This window comes from Mytilus galloprovincialis, chromosome 7, assembly GCF_965363235.1.
Source record: "Mytilus galloprovincialis chromosome 7, xbMytGall1.hap1.1, whole genome shotgun sequence".
NCBI lineage: Eukaryota > Metazoa > Mollusca > Bivalvia > Mytilida > Mytilidae > Mytilus > Mytilus galloprovincialis.
Genome location: NC_134844.1, coordinates 4913013 through 4939549, shown reverse-complemented (window position 1 = coordinate 4939549; position 26537 = coordinate 4913013). Strand labels below are relative to the sequence as shown.

Below are 26537 nucleotides of genomic sequence, written 5' to 3'. Positions count from 1 at the left end.
TTCGCAAATGAATTTATATTATGGTGTTGGCATGCCTCAAGACTGGTCTACTTTATTTGAGAAATTTTATTTGCCTCGAACTAGAGTATGTCCCCAACATGTTTATCTGGTCCGCGGTAGAAAACAATAAAAAAAAAAAAAAAAAAACTATAGTACCTGTAAACGGAGTGCGAACTAGCCGCCCGAATTTACATGCACCACTTAACGTTAAAGTCTTTAACAAATATATTTTTTCATTTTTTTTTTTATTTTTTTGGAGGGATGATATTTTGTGAATACGATTTAAGATAATTATTTGGAATTGAAACGTAGCGTTTCCAAAGTCACACTCTATGTAATTATGAGGTGAAATAACAGTTCTTGATTTAATAGATGGTATAAGTAAGTACATTGTAGTTATACAACCGGAACAGGGTTTGTAGATGTTTGTTATTGCGTATTGGTATAACACTGGTGGTTACAAATGATCTAATGCGCGTTTAAAACCGTCATTAGTTTACAATGTGTAAACTCACAAGGGACATATAATATGAGATTCGTTACATGAATGTACTTAAAGAAAAGAACATCATTTCATTTTATTATCGTTAAAGCAAACCAAAAACATATAAAAAGATGTGGTATGAGTGCCAATGAGACAAATCTCCATCCAATAGATATAAAAAGATGTGGTATGAGTGCCAATGAGACAAATCTCCATCCAAGTCACAAGTTATAAAAGTAAACCATTAAAGGTCAAGGTACGGTCTTCAACACGAAGCCTCCGCTCACATGGCGCAGCAAGCTATAAAGGGCCCCAAAATGACATGTGTAAAACAATTCAAACGGGAAAATCAACGGTCTAATCTATATAAGAAACCGAAAAACACTTATAAACCACATAAACAGACGACAACTGCTGAACATCAGATTCATGAATTAGGACAGGTGCAAACAATTGCAGCGGCTTTAAACGTTTTAATAGAACAAACCGTCGCCCTTATCTGAAATAGTTAAACATTAACATCACAACAAAAAAAACCCGCAGTTTTAGGGGAGGGGTCACATGCAACTACATATATGATAAATGCTTAGAAAATCTCTGACAGAAGCTACATATATTGATGGTGATTTAATAATTTTTGGCTTTGATCATATAGCTCCCCCTCTTCGTGTGAATACACCTCTGGCTTTCAAATATCGCTATCTAAATAATGGTTACATTGAAAGCACTTCAAACGCAAGGAATTTAACATTTGTTATTTTTATTTATAACATATAAAGCTTTTGAACTCAGCAATGTGGTGGACAGTTGCATCATTCTTTTGTGGATTTCCTTTCAATACATTTTTGAATAAGATACTAAGAAGTTGCATAAATCTTTCATTATTACAGTATTGAGCCATCTTGATTAATTTATTCTGAGGTCAATTGTTTTAAAATGCACCGATATGTTATTAATCCTTTGAATTATTCATTTAGATCTAAGATTCTGTGAGTTCTAGATAGATTATGAAAGGATATCGTTAAATGACCCTGTCGTAAAAAAAAATTCAGAGGGAAATTCGGCCTACCAAAGGGGATTCTATATTAAAGTTAAATTCAGAGGGAAATGGGGCCTACCAAAGGGGCTTTTCTATATTAAAGTCAAATTCAGGGGGAAATGGGGCCTACCAAAGGGGATTCTATATTAAAGTTAAATTCAGAGGGAAATGGGGCCTACCAAAGGGGGTTTTCTATATTAAAGTCAAATTCAGGGGGAAATCGGGCCTACCAAGAGGGATTCTATATTAAAGTTAAATTTAGGTGGAAATGGGGCCTACCAAAGGGGATTCTATATTAAAGTTAAATGTTCTCATATTAAGCAGGAGCTTCTTCATTGATGTTTCTATATTTGGCGACAACCGGAAATAACCGGATTATCGTCCTTGTCATGTTTCCTGTATCTTATTTACATATTAAAACCCAAACCTACTCAAAAAGAAGTGGTCAGGAACTGTATTATCGGAAAGTGGGATCATTTACATTAAGTGTTCTAAGTATATTTGGTATACTATAACGTGCAGATTTTATCAAGGGAATTTACCTTATCTATTTACCAGCATTATGTGAAGATGTTTATCGGGATTTATATATGACAGCAAGTACCAAGGCTTTAGATGGACGACACCCACTTCCAGAAAATTCACAAAATAGAAATTGTCAACAACAAAAAATGCTACTCACACCCATGATATAGCGTTGTTGTGTTTTTTAAATGTAAAACCAAGTGGGATGAAAACAATCAACAACGAATGAAGAAAATAATGATAATGTTAAAAAAAGGGAGATTTACAAATTGTAAACAGGTTTCCAGTTGTAGGTCATAAAATAATTTATATCAAAGATAACTTTGTAATACAATCACCAACACTTCAAAGGTCCTCGGTCCATCTTCAAGATGCTAAACTGGTCAATGTATTAGTTATATAGTGTATCATTTCAGTATTGGTTTCTTGTAAGCTTAAAATTGAGAAGTAAAATGGGGAATATGTCAAAGAGACAACAACCCGACCAAAGAGCAGATAACAGCCCAAGGCCACCAATGGATATTCAACGCGGAGAGAAGATCGCGCACCCGGAGATGGACCTCAGCTGGCCCCAAAATAAAAAATGTGCACTAGTTCAGAGAAAATGAACGTCATACTAAACTTCAAGCATAAATGAACTTTAATTTAAAAATAACACACAAGACTTACAAAGGCCAGAGGGCTCCTGACTTGGGATAATGGTTTTAATAATATGTTTTGTGAGATCTCAACCCTCCCCTATACCTCTAGCCAATGTCGAATAAAGACACACATAGCAGTACGAGTAGTAAAACTCAGTGTAATAGAAGTCCAAGTCCGCTATCAGAGTAGGTAACAATGATACATACATTAACAAAGGATTACTATCAGTTAATGACATGCCAACTCAATTCAACTGATTAAAAAAATATGCCTTCATCATATGAATATCAATCACAATCCCTCCCGTTAGGGATTTAGTATCATACCATCATACAATATATGGGAAGAAAGTAACCTGTACCATGCCAGCAACTGGTTTTAGAATAAATGTGTTTGATGAAAATGACCATTGTTATATTATAGTGTGTGTCTGTGTGTGTTACATTTTAATGTTGTGTTTCTGTTGTGTCGTAGTTTTCCTCTTATATTTGATGCGTTTCCCTCAGTTTTAGTTTGTGACCCTGATTTGTTTTTTTTCTCTATAGATTTATGAAATTCGAAAAGCGGTATACTACTGTTGCCTTTATTTAATTCCGCTGAGAAGAACCTATGAGTGAATCAATATTAATACCAAAATGTGCAATCCTTAACGACCTGACAACAGTATCAAAACTATATGCCTTTTGAAAAAGTCTGTACAAAGGTTTGGTTAGCTTTTGAGGTGTAAGCCGACATATTTTAATGTGCGTATTGTTATGCTAGAGGAATAGGGGGAGGGTTGAGATCTCATAAACATGTTTAACCCCGCCGCATTTTTGCGCCTATCCCAAGTCAGGAGCCTCTGGCCTTTGTTAGTCTTGTATTATTTTTAATTTTAGTTTCTTGTATACAATTTGGAGTTTAGTATGACGTTCACTATCACTGAACTAGTATATATATTTGTTTGGGGGCCAGCTGAAGGACGCCTCCGGGTGCGAGAATTTCTCTCTGCATTGAAGACCTGTTGGTGACCTTTTGCTGTTTGTTCTATGGTCGGGTTGTTGTCTCTTGGACACATTCCCCATTTCCATTTTCAATTTTATTTTATATGTTTACCACTGGTTCGCTGGTGGGCTATACGTGCACGGGTGCATCACAAACCTACTTGATCGATGACAATGGACAGTAAACCCCAAGATATTGTACACTGGAATGCTATTAAATAAATATTGATACGGGAGAAATTTTCAGTAACCAAATGTAAAGTAATCTTCGTTACACACAGGTGTTCATAAAAAAATAAACGCGTCATTTGTAATAGTACTATTGTTTAGTTAACTAACAATGAAGATAGTAAAATTTTAATTATGCATGCATAAGATGCATCAAATTAATCTAGGTATCTTTCAATTTCCTTTTATACTTAATAATTCAGTCTAGATAATAAAATAAATAGAATGTTTATGCTTTGCTGGATTGTTTTCTTCTTTTGATTTAATACAATAGTATCAAGTTTTATAGGAAATGACGCCTGAATAACTTTTACCTAGAATAATAAAACTCTGACATTTGATAAGATTTGTTACTAATTACATTTTAGACAATACTAAACCAAATACTAATTACATTTTAGACAATGCTAAACCAAATACTTAACTCAAAGATGCTCTACAAGATTATTTCAACAGATACATTTTGTCACATCTCAATTTGGATTGTTTCGGGTATGTTGTTTTAAACGTTTAATACGGGCGGAAAATGAAAAGTCGAAGACATAGACCGCCTCGACAAAGTACAAGGAAAGGGAGCCCGTTATGTCTGTAATAAACACATAGATAAAACACCTGGATGTGTCACTAACATGATTCAGCTTCTTAAATGGGAATCATTCCAAGACCGACGTAAGTACCATCGCCTGTTGATCATGTATCAATGGCATGATTTCCATACCAGAAACCGACATTATCAGCAACAAAAGTGACAACAGAACTAAAGATGCGAACAGACTGAGGCAGATTTACAACAACACAGAAGTGTACAAACAATCCTTCTTTCCATACATTATCCATAATTGGAACCAGCTGCAAACAACAATGACTAACTCAGCCACTCTTGAATACTTCACGGCCAGCCTCTTTGTAGCTGCGGCCTTAATGACAACAAAAATAAACATCCTTTTCATGTAGATAGTTGTTACTGTAAATACCAGTGTGGAGAGGGGCTTCCTAAGACATTCGTTTTGTCTACGACTCCTGACCGTTATTGGAAGATGATGAAGATGATGGTGATGATGATGATGATAATGATGATGATGATGATGATGATTGGGATACCAAGGGAATCCGACAATCTTAGACTGAAAGGAGCTGTCAACACCATGACGATAGATAAAAAGACTAACACGCTCACAAACCACTACATAAAAAGCTATAATTAACGACTGAGCAATAGACTGAAAGGAGCTGTCAACACCATGACGATAGACGAAAAGACTAACACGCTCACAAACCACTACATAGAAAGTTATAATTAACGACTGAGTAAGACTAACCAAACGAAACAGGGTTATAACTACTAACAAAATCACAGATTTGCTTTCGCTTGAGACAGTTGCTTCATATATCTATCGCATGTGTTTAAATCGTTCTGTTTGAACTTACATGTATTTATATATTTTTTTTTATATACAAATGTATATACGTGTATTTTAGAGACATATCAAAATAGTCTTTTACTTTTTATTACACCTTTGTTGGGTTATATAATGTTGTTCTCTATCCAATTATTGATATTAGCGTCTTTTAAATGTTTAATCCCATCGTTGGTCCTTTATTAGAATGCACAATAATTTTGTTTCCATATTATCCATGAGCACAAATGAAAACCTCCAGTCAGTCTCCTGGAGACTAGAAGGTAACACTACACTAAGAAGATTTAAGATTTTAACCTATTTTTAATACAGTAGCGCGTTCCTTGTATCTCTGTATATGTAGATTAAAAGGTACAAATGATATGTAAACTGAACATGTAAATTAATCGTGATATTTTACCTTTAACTGACGACCTGCCCCATAGGTACATGTAATTAGTACATATAACGTCTTTACGGTGATTTGTCACTTTGATGGATTAAATGATTCAAAAACGTGTGAAAATATAAACAGTTACAAAACGCCGCTTCAATTGACAGTGTCAGAAAGGCTTTGATGAAACATTGTTACAAACTATCATTTCCAGTTACAAAAGACCGCCTTTACTGACCGTGTCATTCGGGTTTTAAAAAAGAAATAGTTAGAATCCAACGTGTCCAGTTATAAAAGACCGCTTTTACTGACTGTGCCATTAGATTTTAAAATGAGAAATAACTAGAAACCACCGTGTACAGTGACAAAATGCCATTTTTACTGACCGTGCCATTATGGTTTTGAAAAAGAAATAGTTTGAAACCACTGTGTCCAGTTACAAAAGATCGCTTTTACTGACCGTGTCATTAATAAGGTTTTGAAAAAGAAAAGTTAGAAACCACCGAGTCCAGTTACAAAAGGCTGACTGAGCCATTACGGTTTAAAAAAAGAAATACTTTGAAATAATCGTATCAATTTACAAAAGACCGCTTTAACTGACCGTGCCATTTGAGTTTTAAAAAGAAAAAGGGGACTCTGTGACCGCGAGGTCTACGTACTTACTACTGTTACAACTAGCAAGTCAACACTGTGGTTATGGGTTCGAACCCCGCTCGTACGGGTCCACCCGACTCCAATCTTGATTGACTAGGAATATCAGTTTTTCTATCGCAGGTCGGTGGTTTTTTTCCGGATGCACCGGCTTCCTCTGCCATTAAAAACTGTCCGCAGCGAAAAAGCCCCAAAGCGGTGCCTAAAAGTGGCGTTAAAACACAGAAAATAGATAAATAACAAAAAAATAGATAAAATCAAACGTGTCCAGTTACAAAACGCCGTTTTTACTGACCGTGTCATGCGGATGTTATAAAAGAAATAGTTAGAATCTGACGTGTCAAGTATCAAAAGGCGGCTTTCGCTGACTGTGTCATGATGGTTTGTAAAAAAGAAAAAGTTAGAAAGAAACGTCCTTAGTGACAGAAAGCCATTTTTATTGACCGTGGCATGAAGATTTTGAAGAAGAAATAGTTAGAAACCACATTGCCTAGTAACAAAAGGACTTTTGTCTGACCGTATTATGTAGGCTGAAAAGAAGATTTAGTCATTGACACAATAGATTCCAGTATAAGAAGCCATTTATAATAATTTTCAAACAAAACGTCGTATTTACGTAATGAACAATAATAAACTGACGTGAACATTAAAAAACTGCCATTACAAAATAGCAACAAAGTGAAATAAAAAATAGAAAATATTATTGAATAACTTGGCAAACATTAATTTAATAGTATAAACAAATAAATACAATCATGAGCTTGTTAGTATAAACAAATATCGGTATGATGCATTTTGTACAGAAATGTTGAATTTTTGTTTCTTATACAAAATTATATTTCAATGCTAAGAGGATAATCATATGACTTACACCTTTTTGTATTGAATGTGTTAGATATATTCAAGTTGCCAATATTGGTCTTAACTGTTTATTAGCGAATATCTTTAAATTAGGTATTTGAAATCAACAAATTCCGCTATTGATCTATTGTTCAATGTATTACAATATTATGAAATGTTTTAAGATATAAAAGAGATTTATTGATTTTTTGTAGATGAATGCAATTCTGCAAGCTTTTCTGGTTCATATTAGGTGGTGTTGAATTATATTGAATTAAAAAATGTTATCAACAATAATGTTGAAAAGTTATAGTTTCAATGTATTATTTATAGATTAGGGTTTGGTTTTACTGTCTTGACGTTTCTTTAGTTAAGTTTGTTTTTCGTTTCTTTGTAACATTAAGTAGTTTAAAAGAAGAGAGGCATATTTTATATTGAGTATAATTGTAGAAAAAAAACCTGAGTGATAGAATAGTCATACAAGATCTAATATATACCCACAGTTGTTAGATCAGGAGTGTTGGTGTGCGGTGTATGTCACAGGAAAACATACCTCTCACTGATGTGTGGTTCCTATATCCGTAACAGATTGTTAATCATCATACTTGGAATACGTTTATGCAACTAATTCATGAAAAAAGTATCTAACCACGTTTATTACGCACAATTTTCGGGAAAGAAACATGGGTTTACTTATTTGTTCTTTTTTATTACAATTAAGATTATAATAAAAAGTAAAATCCCAAAAATACTGAACTTAGAGGAAAATCAATTCGGAAAGTCCATAATCACATGGCAAAATCAAATAACAAAACCCATCAAAAACGAATGGACAAGAACTGTCATATTCATGACTTGGTACAGGCATTTTCAAATGTAGAAAATGTATAAAATATACTTAACTCCTATTCATTCTGTAAAATGTTATAAAAAGTCCAAAACCAAATCAAAATCTAAAACACATCAAACGAACGGATAACAACTGTCATGTTCCTGACTTGGTACATGCATTTTGATTTGGTTTTGGACTTTTTATAACATTTTACAGAATGAATAGGAGTTAAGTATATTTTATACAATTTCTACATTTGAAAATGCCTGTACCAAGTCATGAATATGACAGTTCTTGTCCATTCGTTTTTGATGGGTTTTGTTATTTGATTTTACAATGTGATTATGGACTTTCCAAATTGATTTTCCTCGGAGTTTAGTATTTTTGGGATTTTACTTTTTATACTAAAATCAAAACGTGCAAATTCATATTTTTGTTCGATAGAATATGTAAATAAAGCTTTATTATTAAGGCTTGCGTGAAATGTTTTCCTCAGATTATCCTAATGAAGAACGCTGAAATCAACAAATTTAAAGACTATAATTCCTGAGAAGCTGCATGTGGGTTCATAAGGGACACCATGTGTTAGAAAAAGTAAAATATAAAATATAAAATATAAACTGTATCGGCAAAAGAGTGTTATAAAGACGAATAGTCTAACTAACACAACATAGACGAAAATCAACTAGATAGTTATCAAAAGTATCAGGCTTATTATTTGTTACGCCAGAAGCGCATTTCGTCTACATAAGACTCATCAGTGACGCTCAGATCAAAATAGTTATAAAGTTAAAATAAGTACAAAATTGAAGAGCATTGAAAACATAAATTCCAAAAAGTTGTGCCAAATACGACTAAGGTAATATATGCCTGGGATAAGAAAATCCTTAGTTTTTCGAAAAATTCATACTTTTTCAAACAGTAAAATTATAAAAATTACCATATAATTGATATCCTTGTCAACACCGACGTGCTGACTACTGAGCTAGTGATACCCTCGGGGACGAAACGTCCACCAGCAGTGTTATCGATCCAGTGTTGTAAACAGTTATCAAAGGTACCAGGCTTATACTTTTATATGCCAGACGCGCGTTTCGTTTACATAAGACTCGTCATCGTGTTGTGTCTTCTGTACTATTATTTGTTTGTGTGTCATTGTATTTTTAGCCATGGCGTTGTCAGTTTATTTTCAATCTATGAGTTTGACTGTCTGTCCCTCTGGTATCTTTCGCCCGTCTTTCATCAGTAACGTTCAGATAAAAAATATTTAGTAAGCCAACACAAGTACAAAGTTGAAGAGAATTGAGAATTAAAAAATCCAAAAAGTTTTGCCAAATACGACTAAGGTAAATACGCCTGGGGTAAAAAAAAATCCTTAGTACTTTGAAAATTCATACTTTTGCAAATAGCAAATTTATAAAAAATGACCATAGAGTTGATATTCTTTTCAACACCGAAGTGTTGACTACTGGGCTGTTGATAAAGATTACAACAGAAACAAATCCGAAACCCGGATGATCTAAGGGGTGTATGGAAAATAGAAAATTTTATCATTCATGCATAGAGAAATATAACAACCAATTTCCAACAAAACGGGACTCACAATAAGGTGTATGTTCTTCTAATGTAAATTTATTAAATCTTGTATGCCAATTGTCGATTGACATATTTGCATATAATGGATACTCGAACCATCTCTGATTATCTTTTTGACCTATGTAAAGGTCAGTTAGGGGAGAAGGAGCATAATGTATTTTGATATTTTAAAAATGTATACAACAAACTGTATAAATCATGGTAGCCTCATTAATATTGTTATATAATTTATAATGTGAACGTGATGTCAAAACATTCCCCTAGACGATAAAATTTCCTCTATAAATAGAACATAAATTTCCAAGGTACCCGGAATTAGGAAATATTAAGCTACAAACTAGGTTGCATGGTTGAAAAGGCGGACAGAATTAAACAGAAATATCACTGAGCTAGTTATTACATTTGATTCATATCATAAAGCGTGTTTAAATCTGTTTAATTCCCGTCCCAAATACTCAAACATTAGAATATTTGTGTTTTTCCATTATTTAATAAATATTGGAACAAAATGTGGTGAATAAGAACCAATAGTTGTATACTTATATTCAAATCTCGTACTTCCAACTAAAAAAAATCAAGATAAAACAAAACTTGAAAATATGATTTTGAGACAAAGAAAACCAACAAAGGCGTTGTGGGGGGAGGGGTGTTTCTGTGCATGTATTGATTTTGTGTCATTGATAGATACCATATATCCTTTGGTTTTCTATTAAAAAAACCGTAAGAACTCCAAACGTAACTATTCCAAAACTGAAATATTGGTACAAAATTGTATTTTAAAAAACGATTAGTAGAACTAAAACAAGGTAATTACTATTATACAGTAAATAGTTAAAATGTTTTAAAAAAATAATTATGGAACGAATGGCATATTAAACTGTCATGTTGTACGCTCTTACATTACTACTCTAGTTTTTAAAAAGTATAGGTATATATTTGTGGGATAAGTCGGTGTTTTGTGGCTAGCACTAAATGTTAACAGAAATAAAGTTATATATACGTTATTCAAAAATATTTTGTATAGGTGTTTGTTCACCATATTTCACAAAACACATGTTTTAATATGTTGACGTGCATATCGATGCTATCGTGTTGATAATGTAGTTTATTGTTTACATGCATGCAAAATTTTGAAATGTTTGAAATTCTAAAGATGTTCTTTCCCAGGAATATATTCATTTAGCTGTATTTGCAAAATCATATGGAATTTAGGGTACTCCTTAACTTAGCACATATTTTGGAATTATTAACTTTTATTATTCGAGCTGCACTGTTGAGTATTTTGTTGACGAAACGCGCTTCTATATAAATTTAAAGCCGGGTATCTATGATGAGTTTAAGTAATACTAATGAAGAATCAAGAAGGAAATAACCATTGATGAGTATACAATACTATAAAACAGTTACATTATTACTATAGTATGAATGGGTGTTTTTATAATGGCCCTGTTATATGTCTAAGGTCTGTAATAATGGTCGAGGAAGTCTGTAATGGTCCAAGGCAACGCCGAGTGCTATTACAGACATCCGAGGCCATTATTACTGACCGAGGACATATAACAGGGCCATATTAAAACATCCATTAATTAATACATTAATTAACCAACTGACCAAAAGTGTATGTGTTGCTGCCAACTTTATGTATCCTCTTACTCTTTTAATGAAAGTTTAGTTTGAAAAATGTACTTCACACTCATGATAAAGCTTTAAATATACCAAATATCCAAGATATTAAGTTGAAAGAGGTTATGTGTTGAAAAACAGGATGAACAGTGATCCCTTTATATGGTTCCTGAATGATGGTTGCTGGTTACTAAACTAAATAAAATACTAAAAAACTGGGCTTAATACAGACAAGCTGGGCATTAATGCTGGGCATTAATACAGGGCCATTACAGAAAAACAGGGCCATTACAGAAAAAAACAGGGCCATTACAGAAAAAAACAGGACCATTACAGAAAAACAGGGCCATTATAGAAAATATGTAATTTTTAATAAACATTCATTGTTGGCAATATTGTACTTAGTTGGTTAATAATATGTCATAGTCAAACGAAAAAAGGAATGACAAGTCAAATACCGGTATTTAGATGCTCAAGTTAAAGACCTATCAATAAAATGATAACAATAATAACTTTCGAGAAAGCATTTCTAATTGTTATCGTGCGAAACAATCAGGATTTCATAAGTCATCAGACTAAAGGGAAGTGCACATCTAGAAGGGCTAGTCAAATCATATTTAGATAGTCAGCATAGGTTTGTTCCAGGTGCTGAATTTGATGACAGGAAATCGTAACCTTCCTTCAAAGACAATAATATTTACCTTCACTACATATAAGCATGGAGATCTATTACTTTTGAAGAAGTTTATATATACTTGATTAATAATTCGACTCTATTTAATTTCAAAATAATTATTTCATTATAGTTGTCCGTATCTATGTAAACTATGTCCTGATAATTTCAAACATAAATTCGCACAACAAACTAACATTTTGAAATACTAATAAACAAAGAAAAAAAATTGAGGGCTAAGAAGGTCAGATTTTCTAATTCTTTAAAGTTTAGGTGAAAATTTCCACTAAAAATAGATTTGGTACTTCCAGTTTAAACTATGCGAATTAAATATGACCAAGTTATGAAAAGGTCAGTTTTTAAATGTCTTTTATCAGGACTTTTAAAATGACCTTCTTACTAGAAAATGTCCACATATTCCCCGAAAGGAATTATCATAAAAAAATAGTTATTGCAAATAAAATAGCTATTTAATATTTGACGAAAGTAAATTCATTACAGCGATTCAGTTTCACAAATCTTATGGTGTTATTTGAATATGCTACATATAGTACTGGGTCGATATCGCAGCTGATGGACTGCTAGTATACGATGGCAACATCAGCTCATTAGTCAGTGCCTAAGCATTGACATGATTCAAAGTATGCCTTTCCAACATTCAACTTGAATAAATTTGGGAATTATAAGAAACTGAGGTTCGAATTCCTTTAGGCAAATTGACTTGAAGGGAATTAAAAAATTTTCTTCTATCCTTTTGGTGACATATCCCTCAAACGTGCAACTAATTGTACAACTCTGGCTTGCAAATGTTAGTGGTAAATCGTTGCTGCTGAAGGTCAATTCAGAAAAGCGTTTTGATTTAATCAATTTATGAAGTGATATATTTCATTTAAAGTTTGTAATTAATTATGATAAGGCAGGTGAATTCACATTAAAATGATAACCATACTAGTTTTGTTTTAGGTACTGATCTTGATCAGAAGTAGTTGTGACCTTCCATTCTAGAACGACATTATTTACCCCCACTACATGTAACTACAATAATGAACATTTGGAGCTATTACAAATAAAAAAGATTTTATATATAGTTCAGTAATTATACAACTCAACGTAATGTTGTTAATTTCTGTGTCATTCGGTCTTTTGTGAAGAGTTGTTTCATTAACACTCATACCACATCTTCTATTTTATATTTATGTTTGATTTAAGTTGTTCGTGGCATTCTAAGTTGTTCGTGGCATTCTAAGTTGTGTCATAACAGTTTTAAACATAAGTCCCCACAGACAAAATATAAACATACTAATAAACAAAGGGAAAGGTTTGAGGTTTAAGAAGGACTTTTCAATTCTTTGAAGCAAAAAAAAAAAAATTCCACTTAAAATAGATATTGTTGTTGCAAACATAAGTACACGCAAACAAACCGTGTAAATATTAAAGCAAAAGAAACAGTTTGACATTGTTATTTTACAAGAATCTATACAATCAAATTTCAGTTAGAACATTTCATCAGATACTCTTAAATGTATTTAAACGTAGAATCGTATTTCTTTGAAAGACTCTGTAGTTATAACAATAAATAGATTTGTTTGTTACTTCCAAATTACACAATTACACAATAGTTTGAGAATTTTGTGTAAACTTAGAACTTACTATTGATAAATATGTAACAGTCAGTCTTTAAGTGCATCTCTTTATGGAAGAAAACGACCTTCTCTCTCGAAAGGAATAGCCGCTTACTTATCAAAATATGTTAAACGGCTGTGAAATCTAAATATTTGTGAACTTTGGTTTGCTCCACCACTGACATGATTTTAAAGAAGTCGCCAAAATACCCCCCCCCCCCTTTCCCAAACCGAATATATAACGTATGTCCTATCCTTTTGTCATGTATTATTTCGACAATAAAATATGTTTGTAATACAACAGACTATTTAAACCACCAGCCTCCGATTCCTCCGGAAAACAATAATGTTTTTTTTAACCTTCGAGAATTTCGAGAAAAAGTAAAATATAACGTATTTGAAAAAAATACGAACCCAATATCAAATGGTTAACGGTTGATAAAATATAAACACAACAAATTAATATATATATATATTTATCATATGTTTAGTAGTAAATACAGTAGTTTTGCATATTTGATAAATAGCCTGCTGTTTTATCCATATCGCGCAACTTTATCGCATACCCTTTATCACACCCCTACCCTTTATCGCATACCCTTTATCACACCTCTACCCTTTATCACACCCCTACTTTTTTTTTTTTTTTTTTTTTTACATGAAGTCAATTATGTTTTTTTTTGCTCAAGAAAATTTTTCCTCAAAATGGGTAATTTTTTTAAATGACGTCATTGTTTGGTATGTGACGTCACGAACGTCAAGTTTTCATATTGTTAGTGACGTCACGAACGTCAAGTTTTCATATTTTAGGCACACTAAATGCAACTTTAAAAAATACAAAACACACATATAAATACAATAATAAACAAAATATTTTTAATAACCCAGGTGCTTCGGATAAGTAATTGAGCAGTTCTTTTTTTTAAAGGCCTTTGAAACAAGAAAAAAGTAGAACTGAAGGTAACCCAGTGTTATGGATCAGAAAACAGTTCATATAATATAATACTCTTCTGTTAAAATATATGATAAAGCGTATAATACATGGCAAAATCCGTATCACATGCCGTATCATCCTCGACCAATATCATCCCTCGGGCCTAAAGGCCCTTGGGCTGATATTGATGTCTCGGGATGATACGACATATGATACGGATTTTGCCATGTATTATTCTCTATATATTTCATGCGTCCGAAACGCTTGTCTGAATTTAACTTCATTTCATGCGTCCGAAACGCTTGTCTGAATTTAACTTCATCAGAAACGCTCGAGCCAAATATTTGAAAGCCAAGAGTTCATATAAACCGAAACAATTGATGAGCTATACGACCAACATAAACCTAAAAAGTCAAATCCATCTAAGACCAACTTTACATGAGTGAGTTACATGTATAACTAAGTGAGTTACATGTATAACTAACTCATATTAAAGATTGAAAATGCATGCGTTAAAATAAATCTAACCTCATGGACATGTTTAGAATTGGTAAAATATATGTTTTTTTTTATGGCTTTTCTTAACAAATTTTTCAATACTATACCAGTGTAGCCTACAGCTATATTCCAGCTTGTCAATATATAATTTAAATGTTTTATGGCACCATGGTGTCATAAATATTTGGCTTAAGAGACAACTATACTTTTACAGAATAAGGCAATATATGTGTTGATATTCAGGTTTTTAAATAAAAACATATAGATGTAGCATTACCGAAATTTATCAAAAAATTCTTCTCTTTTCGGTGCTTAGGGCCGTCATGAACTTCAGTGCACAGTGAGGTATCATTAGTTTTGGTACATGTTAAAGCTTTATAAACTGTGGATATTGAGGTGAAGACACCTCTGAAATAATGTATTTTGCTGTGGCTATTGTGACGTGCTTGTATTAATTTTGTTTCATGTAATGATATATCATCAACTTCTTTGCTTTATCTGTTCAGTCGTTTGGCATCTACATTGTATATGTCAGTAAAGGCACTTCTCAATGGTGTATAGAAAAAAAACACAAACAATTGATATACATAAAAAAAGCAGTTTTATCAACTTGGACAAATAGATTCAATGAATTAGTCCAAGATATCAACAACATATAGCAAAAAATATAAACAAACGAAATCCCTTTTTAGCAGGGTTGTGTTACATTTACGAGACCATAGATGAGAAAATATTATATACAATCAACATTTACACACCTCATTTGTATTTGAAAAAGGCAATTCTACTAATACTTTAATCCAAGTTTGCATAAAAATGAAATAATCTTTTTATCGTTCACATTTTTATTTCCTTAGAGGAAATTTACAGTACGGAAGATAAAAATAGTACATTGTTTTTTGTTTGTTTTACAGAGGAAATTTATAGTACGGAAATCATAAATTTTACATTGTTTGCATGTAATACAATTGAAATCGAAATGTCCTATAAATGCATTGCTGTATTCTACTTTTTATTCTGAATTAGTGTAAGTGCAGGAAAAAGGAACGTAGTGGACTATAAGTCGGTTTATAAAATCATTCAAACAAGAATTTTTTTTTAAATCATTCAGACAAAGCATTGTTTTTTATAAAATCATTTAAACAAAGAAAAAAGAAAAATGGGAAATGGAAAGTATAAAAACGGTTTTACACTTTTAATTTCTATAACAGTGTTTAAAATTAAGACTAATCGACAATAAACTGCTTAGATCCCATCCGTTATTTAACTAATTTCCAAATATGTGAAAACATTTGTATATTCCGAAGGTGCATAGGAAATCAACCTAACACGACACAAGCCAACTGAAACAGTCATATAGGTCACTATATAGTGTTCTAACAATGAGCAAAACCCACACCGTAAATTCCACAGCTACACAAGGCTCGAAATGACAACATGTTAAAGAAATCAAACGGAAAGGCAACCAATTGATGATAAAAAAAAAAACAAGAATTAAGATAGACAGCAACTAACAACAAATCCCTGAATAAAACGCAAAATAAGACTTTACAATTGCAAAATCTGAATGTTGCGGGGGCATTTGTGACGTATGTTTATACAATTTTAGCTGTTTGATTTCAACTAATGTCACTTTTACCGTTTATGTCTCTTTGGGTTGCTCCCCTAATCATGCTGATTTTGATAATATAGCAGATATGTGAACAACCTTAATACAAGTATGAAGTTAAGCTAACAATAACACCAGGTTTAGCGACCTTTTTTTCTTCAGACAAATCTTGTACCGAGTCAGGAACATGACAAATGCTTTTCAATCGGAACGTTGATTGCTAACTCTTGATTTTGTCAGGTTTTTATGGCTCCCTTTTTAATTAACCTTAGAGCTCAGTATTTTTTTTATACATTTTATATACTGTTTAAAACATGTGTGTTCTATAGATATAAGAAGATGAGCTATGAGTGCCAATGGGACAACTCTATATCAAGTCACAATTTATAAAAGTAAACAATTATAGGTCAAATTATACGGTCTTCAACACGGAGCCTTGGCGCACACCGAACAGTAAGCTATAAAGAGCCCCAAAACTTACTAGTGTAAAAATCATTCAAACAGAAAAACAAAAGGTCTAATCTATTTAAAAAAAAAAAGAGAAACGAGGAACACTTATAGTCTAGTCTGTGTAAAAAGCAAGACGCAACGCTAACCCGAGATCCGAAAGGTTTTGTTCTAATCCTTGTTTTTTTCTAGAATGTGTTAGTGGTGATTGTAATTTGCTGTTTAAAGTTGCTTTATTTTGAATCATTTGACTTTGTCTGAACTTTTTATTGAAAGAAAACCAATTTAATGCGAATAATGCTTTTGGGTGGATAGTTGTCTCATTGGCACTCATACTACATCTTCTTGCATGTATATTTATTTTGCCTGTACAGAAACTTGAAAAACTCCTTGTCGAATAGATAATGATTCTTGTGGGGGATATTTTCCGTGTCGAATTCTATCAGTACAAGTGTTATGTTCCTAAATGGATACTTAGAAACATAGATGAATTTGTACAAATGTCTATATACACCTACATTTATTATCAATACAATTGTACTGTATCAGTGTACTTCAGTTTCATTTATAGAAATATATTTCTGCGGTAATGTGAAGGACCTTGCTTCTTTATTGTTCAAGCTTTCTAGGAAGGGAATAATTTGTTTTTATTTGTTTTTGTTTTTATATCAAGTTAAATATTTGAATTTGGTGTTGGTGTTATACTTACAAACGTATGCCTGGAGTAACACTTCAAAGTGTGTATTATAAAAATATTTACGATTAAAAGTATCAGGTGTTTTACAATGTTTTTGAATATTCTGTGTAGCCTGCAGGATATATAGTTCAAAAGATGTAATATACTAATATTTACAATAATGTATGTATTTATTACACCAATCTCTCCAATATATATAAATCATTGATTTATTTACTGATCAATATCGATAAACCTGATAGCACGATTGAAACAATAAGTAAAACAAAGTCTTTTAAAAAATCATACGATATCATTGCAGCAGTCTATGCAAAGTCTGGCTAATTATTTTTTTTTAATAAGACAGATCTTCTTAGAAAAACAAAAACAACATCCCATAATTTTGCATCATACAATTACGAATTCGATGATCAATATATGATTGTATATAGATTAAAGATTCAATATTTTATTATAGTCTCACTACTTGCAATACATACATATACAGAACATACATAGTAAATACACAATATAAGACAGACAATATATAAATATAAAATACCATTCTATTAAGAATAATGAGAGAACTGACTGAAAAAATCAATTCCTGACGGACATACACTTCATCTCATGTTGAAGCTGTTGTTCTGCAGATGCACTATGACTTATTTTTATGTCTATAATAAATCATGTTGAAGCTGTTGTACTACAGATGCACTATGACTGATATATGGTTTTGTTTTGTTATGGGAAATTATTTTTGTCCTTAAATGCATGAATGAAATAGTTGCCACTGGACGTTAAACAATCATCACTCCATCAAGGACTTTTATAATTTCCCTCTCGAATTATATTTTTACTTTGAGATCATTGCATAGCTTATAAAATGTAGTAGTAAACAATCGTGGGTTTTAATTCTCGTGGGTTTTTTTGCCTCTAACATGCGATTTTTCCGTCATTTACCATTAAATAATCTAGTTACAAGTGTCTCTTAGTTCTAAACCTTCTTTTGTGATATATTAAGTATGTAATGCTTTTATTTATAAGCAAAGTATTTCAAATTGTATTGCAATGAAAAAGAAAAATCTTATTGTTAAGGAAATTGAACTTCTATAAAGAAATAAATTAGTTAACAACCCTAGAATTTAGCATTACGCCCTGGTGATGTCATTTTAGTCTGACATATAGATATAATATATCGACACCTATAATGTACTAGATTGCATAAACACTTTTTATTGTCAAAGCATTTTTTTTCTGAAATTCTTGACCATTGTACAGCAATACACACAGCTCTTTAGCTCTATAATCGTTGATAATTATAGCTTACAAACACTGAGAATATCTGATACGTCTAGTACCTAGCTCGCTTGATCAGTTTTTAGGTAGATTTCCCTAGTCAGCTGATTAGTACATGTACAACAGAGTTTAAAAATACAGGTAACGTAAACCAATCTATAAGCTGATAAAATTGATTTTAGTTTGTTTAACAAAAATCCCCTTTTTGCCGTTCATTGTCAAATTGAATTGAAAGAATTTCTTTGCTGGCAGTTGTTCACGATATACGCTATAGGAGCACCCTGAATAGGTACTTTTAAAAGCAAATTGTGAAAAAATGCATTCAAATATTTAAATTGCAGCTGAAAAGAAATCACGTTTGTAGTGTATTACACCTATGGAATCACGTTTGAGTTTATATTATAAATTAATAAACAAACAAAAAATGTCTATCGACTTCTTGTCATTTTTTTTTTAATAGTTATTTTTCTTTTTTTTCTGAATTTAAAAGGTCATAAAAGATGGTCTACAGTAGTTCTAAAATGCACCAATTTTTAAATTGTACTATTGCACGAATTGATGGAAAAATAAGTTGATTTGACTTTAACTTACTTTACTTTTAACATTTACCCGAATTTTGGTACTGAAGGAATATATATGTAAAAGTATTGAAAGTATCAGCGGTTAACTGACATGGGCCTTAAGGAGTGTTTGAAGGCTTAATAAATTGCAAAATGGAGCAGCTGTTACCTTCAAAAGGAGGGGTATGGTTTTCTGTTAGAGAGTTTATTTAGTTTTTTCAACGCTAACAAGCAAACAAAATTTAACACTACAAGGTACTTGAGGTATGGGCAAAATCAGGATTCAGAAGATTTTTTTTATCATCATTTTGGGAATCAGAAGATTTTTTTTACGAAAAAACATAATCCCCTCCCCAACCCACCTTTGATGTTAAGTGGTCGTTCCCCTAAGGGATGACCATTTGCTATTATAGGGGACGGTTAGGAGGATTTTGAAAAAGAATAAGCTGGCCTGCTGATAACTGAAATTTTTTTTACGAAAACTAACAAAATAGCATGAAAATGAATAGCAGGAATTAGTTGCGTAAACAAGGGAAATAAATACCCCGTACTAGCAAGATTAAAAGATGAAAATTCCATCCCCCTTTTTAAAAATCAATCAACTTGACTCTCCAATAAACAGTTAGAATTTATGATTGACAATTATACCTTGAGATGTCTTTTCTGTGTTATTGTTGTATGGTTGCTGGCTCAGTACCATGTACCCTTAATTCGTATTTTAGCTTAAAGACTTTAAAGCTTTAATAACAATCCACTGTACTGCATTTATATGTTATAACCTACATGTATATTTTATGTATAATTCATAGCTTGTATCATTGTCATAAACCACAAAACACCCCACCTGTTTCTTAATGTCCTTACTGACTGACCTAAAACCAGGTCAATACTATTTAAAGGGAATACGATTTATATTTATTGAAAATAAAATAATTTGTTTTTATCCGAATTATTTCACAAAATAGTAATTTATGAATGGACACTTTAAAGCAACGTTATTTGTAACTCAATCATCCAAGGTTAAGACTAGACAATAATGCTGTACAGCTAGTTAAAAAGCTAAATCGATGACCTAAAAAGCAGTTCACGTCAGACCAATGAGATCCAGTGTACTCAGAACGGGAATTTCCCCTTCAATCCAATATTTCTGTATCACGTGGCTTCAGATTGTATATAGTAAACTAATACACATATAAATATTACAAATGAATTAAATGTAGGATAGTAAAGTGTTAATTTTAAAATATTCTGTCAACCGTCTGCAACATCAGCAGTCAAAAGCATCTTTAATAATCGGTATGTGATTTATTTATTATACTTTGCATATGATAGATAATTGATTTTTTAGTGTTATACTTTTTTTATTTATAAATTTTTAGAATATTTTATGAATGTCATCTGAATTATAAACTTATTTATTTATTTAATTCAAAGTTATTCTTCTAATATAATTTAATAAATAAACATGCTGTTTTTACTCTATCCTTTTTGTAATGGCAGCTACAAAAACAAAAGAGACATTAATATTTACTGCTATTTCAAGCCAATGTCATTTTACATATAACATAACTATGTCTGCACTGAAGAGTACAGTTTGCTTTTAATGAACATATACACAAAGATTCTAACATATATAATGATTGAAAACAATAATCTGAAGACTCAACATAATTTGACCTAATATTGCCATCGATTTTCGTGATGCTAATCTTCGCCATGTCTTATTAATCGATAAATGCCAAATGCACTTTGACATTTTAACATCAAATCCTACACTTTTTCAGGAAATTTTTAAATTTTGACATTTTTAAGCGTGATGTTATCTTATTAATAAGTAAACAGTGATCCGTTTTTATGCACAGATAATTGCATAAAGGATCATCATATCTACATAAAATTCATAAAATGACCAGAGGCTATTTTTCAATTTTAAAGATGATAGCGATTAGAGTTTTCCAAGATTTGGCCTGTTTACAGTGTTAAAGCTCTTGTCAAATGATCAATCAAAGTTTTACTTACGACAGGTAGATATATGGCCTACAGGAATTTCGGGTAGAATCGTCGCAGAAAACGTGGGATGGAACTCCGAAAACTTTGTAGTCATATATTGGTTACAATCTTACAAATGCTTTAGGCCTTTAATGTCTTTTGATTATTGGAGGGCTGTCGGTTTATAAAATGATGCCGCGTGCCGTAAGATTTCATAGTTGTAATTTGTAATTAATGAGAAAACGGTGTAAAGAGACCGAAATCTTATAAAACATTCGGACTTATAAGCTTACTTCATACAGTGCAATAAGTTACCATCTATACAACATCTCTCTCAGACTAACGGACTTTAATCATATAATGTACAGTATGAGTGCTACAACTAGTTATACCACTGACATAGGAGATTTACATCGTTATCATTCTATGTATTTCAGACCCATTTCACCACAGTTCCCCCTAAGTCAGGACGATCTCATTGATATGGCTTCATCTCCACAAATAGTAAGTATAATTCAAATATAAACAAACGTAAAAAGGATAAAAGAAAAAAATATTAAATAATCAATATCTTGAAGAATGTTATAAATTGAAGAAATGAAAATCAAAAATAGAAATCAATACAAATTACCAACATAATGCATGGATGGTTTATTTCTATTATGTGATGTTGAGAAGAAAACTTGCACACATTTATTGTATTTACTTATAGTTTTTAAAAGGTGGACAAAGTCTATAGGTTAATCATGCCTTATTCATAATGGATTTATTAAAATATAAATAAAGGATTATATCTTATAGTCTGTGAGAATTGTAATATCATTTAATTTCTAAATCATTTCCCCGAATATGTAATCCAGTTTGGTGAATTTTTTCAAAATTGAATAAAATAAGTGTTTAAATTTAATTTTGTTCATTTACTCCTTACATGTGTGAAGTGATCAGTTCGTTGTTTATAAAGACTTGTTTGAAAATGAATTTAACTGAACAATTATTACGTTTGTTTTTGAAGGTTCCATCTGAAGGTTACCATAGCGACATGTCAGAATCTGAATTGTCTTTCCATGAACAAGAACCAATGATTATCAAACAAGAGAAAATATACGGCTGCTGCAGTCCATCAGCAGAATACGAAACTAAAACATTCATGGATTTATCAACCAAAATGGGTAAATATATACTAAACTTATTATACTTTGTTGACTGTTTGAATCAATTACTTGAAAGCAATTTTTTTGTTTTCATAAATAACTAAGTAAACATGATTTTTATTTGAAAAAGATAAAGTTAAAAACTAAAGTTAAATTTTAACATGGTATTTATATTCTTGATGATTATCGTTTTCAGAATACACTGAACAAAGTGAAAATACACAATTATTGAGCTGGACACGAAAACATCCAGAACATTGGGAAAGCAGGGAAGTTTTAGACTGGGTGTACTATGTTGCTGATGAACTGTTCCCAGAAAGTGAATCCCCAATCAGAGGCGAGAAATTCCAGAACATTACCGGGTCTCAGCTTTGCAGAATGACTCTGGCAGATTTCCTTGACTGTGATAGTTATTATGGAAAGTCTTTGTACGACACATTCCGTAGTTGTCTTAATCAAGGTAAATTTCTTCAGATTAATGCTTGTTTTGTTCAAAATCCATGAAAAATAATGAATGGGTGACAAAAAAGATAAAAGTTTATTTCTGTAGTGCAGACTAATTAAAACAGTTTGATAAATCATTTTTGGTGTCATTTTACGTCAGAGTGTTCACAAAATGTTGTCTAGATTTACACATAAATTAGGAATAACTTTATACAATAAACTGTTATTTACAAGTTGAGTACATTATTTGCAGTTCTCTGTTATTTATGATTTCAGGACGTTTTATTGAACCTGCACCATGTGACTATACAACAGATTATTTGAACACAAATGTTCCAGAGTTCTACAAAATGTACCAAATCTCAGAAAATATTGAACCAGTCAACATAGATACACGAACAGAAAGTAAGTTTACAAAACATTTTCATATCACTATAAATTTAATAAATTTTATATAGCTGTAGTTTAAAAATAAGTGAATAGAATAACAAAGAGAGAAAAGGAGAATAACTCATACAATTGAAGGGAAAAGGGGGAGGCAACCTTTTTTTTATCAATTTACTTTAAGAAGATCAGTTAGTCTGTTATTATTATTATTATTATTATTATTATTATTATTATTATAATAATGATAATTTGTATTCTATTTATTTATTATTTATATCTTTCTTTATAGAAATGTTAGAGGAGAATTTAAACCTTGTAACAAAGATTGACGATATGGATGGTATGAGGAAAGTACAGATCGGAGGAATGTGGATCCCCTTTGACGACGATCCATCTAACATCCCTGATGCATTCTTACAAATCGGAGATCAAGTCTTAGATTATATCAGTGAAGATGGTAAGGGGTCAACATTTATTGGTCGTGTCCATTTATTTTATTCTTGATCAGTGCATTGAGATTAATTTGAAAATTTCTTAAGGCTGGATTTTTACTATGGGGAAATGATGCTTGAACGACAACTTACATAATACATTTAAACAATTTAACAATTTTAACTAGTATACATAAATAAATTATATAGCTAGTATCAAATATTTCATTTTATATTATTTATCAAATTAAACTTAATGGCTACTATTTTTATTTCCAGAATCTGACCGATCAAGCGATATCAGCAACGACGGATCACGATTTTTGTCACTATCAAATCATTCCTGTACCGACATTCCATTATTACCGCCATATCAACGAACACGTCCACAATCCAGTGTATCGAGTGACGAAGGTGTGTTTATGGACGAACCAGTGTCCCCAACAGAAACAAAACCGAAAAAGGGACGACGTGTTGGTCAGGGTTCAAAGGGCAATCATTTGTGGGAATTTGTGAGAGACTTATTAAAAGATCCCAGTTTGAACCCAACATTATTGAGATGGGAAGATAAAGAAGCAGGAGTTTTCAGATTCGTGCAGTCTGAAGCTGTTGCCAAGATGTGGGGACGTAAAAAGAACAATCCAGGCATGACTTACGAGAAGCTGAGCCGAGCAATGAGGTAGGTGTTTATATACAGAGCTAGTAAAGCATGTTAAAGTTAGACAATGGTAGCATGGGAAGCGATGTCAAATGTATCGTTGCATATTTGTTCAATAATATTTATTATTTTTTGTTCAATGGTTATATCCACTTAAAGTGACAAAATATTGACTCTTTGACTGTAAGGAAACTTGTATTTATTTAAAAGAAAGTGGAATAATTGATAAGATGATGAGGTTAGAGGGTCTCCATAGTAAGACAATATCTAATGTTTGCCTTTTCCATGTGCAGGTTCTGTAGATCAGCTGGCTACTTCGCTGAAGTGCCAAAATCTGGCAAATTCCCGAAGAAATTATGCTTTAGATTCGGTCCAAAAGCTTATGGATGGAAAGAGGTGTAGAGAATGCTTTAGGTTAATATTTATATATTGTGTGCACTAACATGCTTGCTTGGTTATGGGCTTCATGTTGTATCTGTCTTTTTCTGTGTCTAACTTCGTAACAAATTATAATAGTTCACACATTCTTTTTTCTTTACTTTTTGCAACACATTTTCTTTTCTACTTTTTCTTTTCCTCTTTTTAAATTCTACTCACATGCTAACTTAATCAATTTCATTTATTTTTTCCTTTTAAACCTCTTTTTTTGCACTAATTCTTTTTTTCGTTTTTTCTTCCAAACTGCTAATTCTATTTTTTTTATTTCTTATTCTATAACACCTACTTTTTATTTAAATAGTTACCACATCTCCTTATGTTTAAATTTGCAATTTAAAGAAATATAGAAATTGAATAATTGAAAAATGTATTAAGTAGTCAACAGTTTAATTTTTGTACTTGTAATTTTTAAATATAGACGTGTAAATAAATATAATTACATAATAAACATTTTTTTCAAATAATAAACACAGTAAGTTTAAAGACCAATCGATAACTAATCTCAATATTGCATGATTTGGTGAGTGATTATATGTAGAATTGTGCATGATGATTTTATCATATTAAATGAGATTTGTTTGCTTTTATTATCTCTTGTTAAACGTCCGTTTATTTGCACTTTCAGGTACTATTACAAACGAGGCATTCTCGAACGAGTCGACGGTAGACGACTGGTTTACAAATTTGGACCATTTTCCACTGGCTGGAAAGAATGAGAACATTAGGTTGCCAGTCTTAGTTAACCGCTTGAGTTAATTCCGAAAGATGACGATGAATGACGAGAAATACCAAAAAGATCTCGGAGAGTTGAGCTCGGTAGATTCCGCCCAAGGACAATCTCAAAACATCAGTATTAGAGGAATAGAAATAAATCAGCAACCAAGTAATGGTGTATGGCCACTCCTCATTTCGTGACTCAAATCATACATGACAATCATTTTCTATAAAATCTGAAATCCGACATTGGCCATCGTAAAGGTTCTATCGAATCAGAAATCCGACTGAAGTCACGTGGTGTATTGGAGTTGATAATCTAGTTAAGATTGTCAGTGTTGTATCTCTGTAGAGGGAATTAGGTTCTCCGTTAGCATGTAGCCTATTATTGTATTCTACAAAGGAGTTGATAATCCACCTATTATTGTTATATTGTTGTAAAAATCTCATAATTTATAGATTGTTTATATTTGATATTTATTTTTTTGTATATTTTTATATAAAAGAGTCAAACTTATAAATTGTTGATCCTACTTTCTTTTGATCTCCCCTACATCAGATTTATCATGCATACAGACCATGTCTAGAGATCCTGTCTATAAGATAGAACACATTGTCTTACTCAATACATCATGACAAGTAAAATTATCACATCATTAGGAATGTATGTGTAACCTTTAATAAGGTGTTCATAATGTCATAATGTCATTTCCTGTGTGGAAATTTCCAATATTGATGTCAATGGTGACGCGGACAACATTTCACAATGTAGA

At 31.8% G+C, this 26537-nt stretch overlaps 1 protein-coding gene across 3 annotated transcripts in view; it reads left to right on the top strand.

Annotated features, from left to right (window-relative positions):
• LOC143082167 (uncharacterized) overlaps nucleotides 1–26285 on the top strand; it is a 38709-nt gene extending 12424 nt beyond the window's left edge. Inside the window, exons 1-9 of one of the 3 annotated variants that reach the window (XM_076257728.1) lie at nucleotides 20709–20848; nucleotides 21979–22045; nucleotides 22554–22710; nucleotides 22889–23152; nucleotides 23413–23541; nucleotides 23813–23980; nucleotides 24234–24633; nucleotides 24906–25026; nucleotides 25676–26285. In XM_076257728.1, the coding sequence (XP_076113843.1) occupies nucleotides 22025–22045; nucleotides 22554–22710; nucleotides 22889–23152; nucleotides 23413–23541; nucleotides 23813–23980; nucleotides 24234–24633; nucleotides 24906–25014 (1248 nt within the window). In that variant the 5' untranslated portion in view covers nucleotides 20709–20848; nucleotides 21979–22024 and the 3' untranslated portion in view covers nucleotides 25015–25026; nucleotides 25676–26285. Of the gene's footprint in view, nucleotides 1–20708; nucleotides 20849–21978; nucleotides 22046–22553; nucleotides 22711–22888; nucleotides 23153–23412; nucleotides 23542–23812; nucleotides 23981–24233; nucleotides 24634–24905; nucleotides 25027–25675 lie in introns of those variants that run through there. The other 2 variants (XM_076257729.1, XM_076257730.1) reach the window with 2 other exon arrangements.
• Nucleotides 26286–26537: the final 252 nt, after the last annotated feature.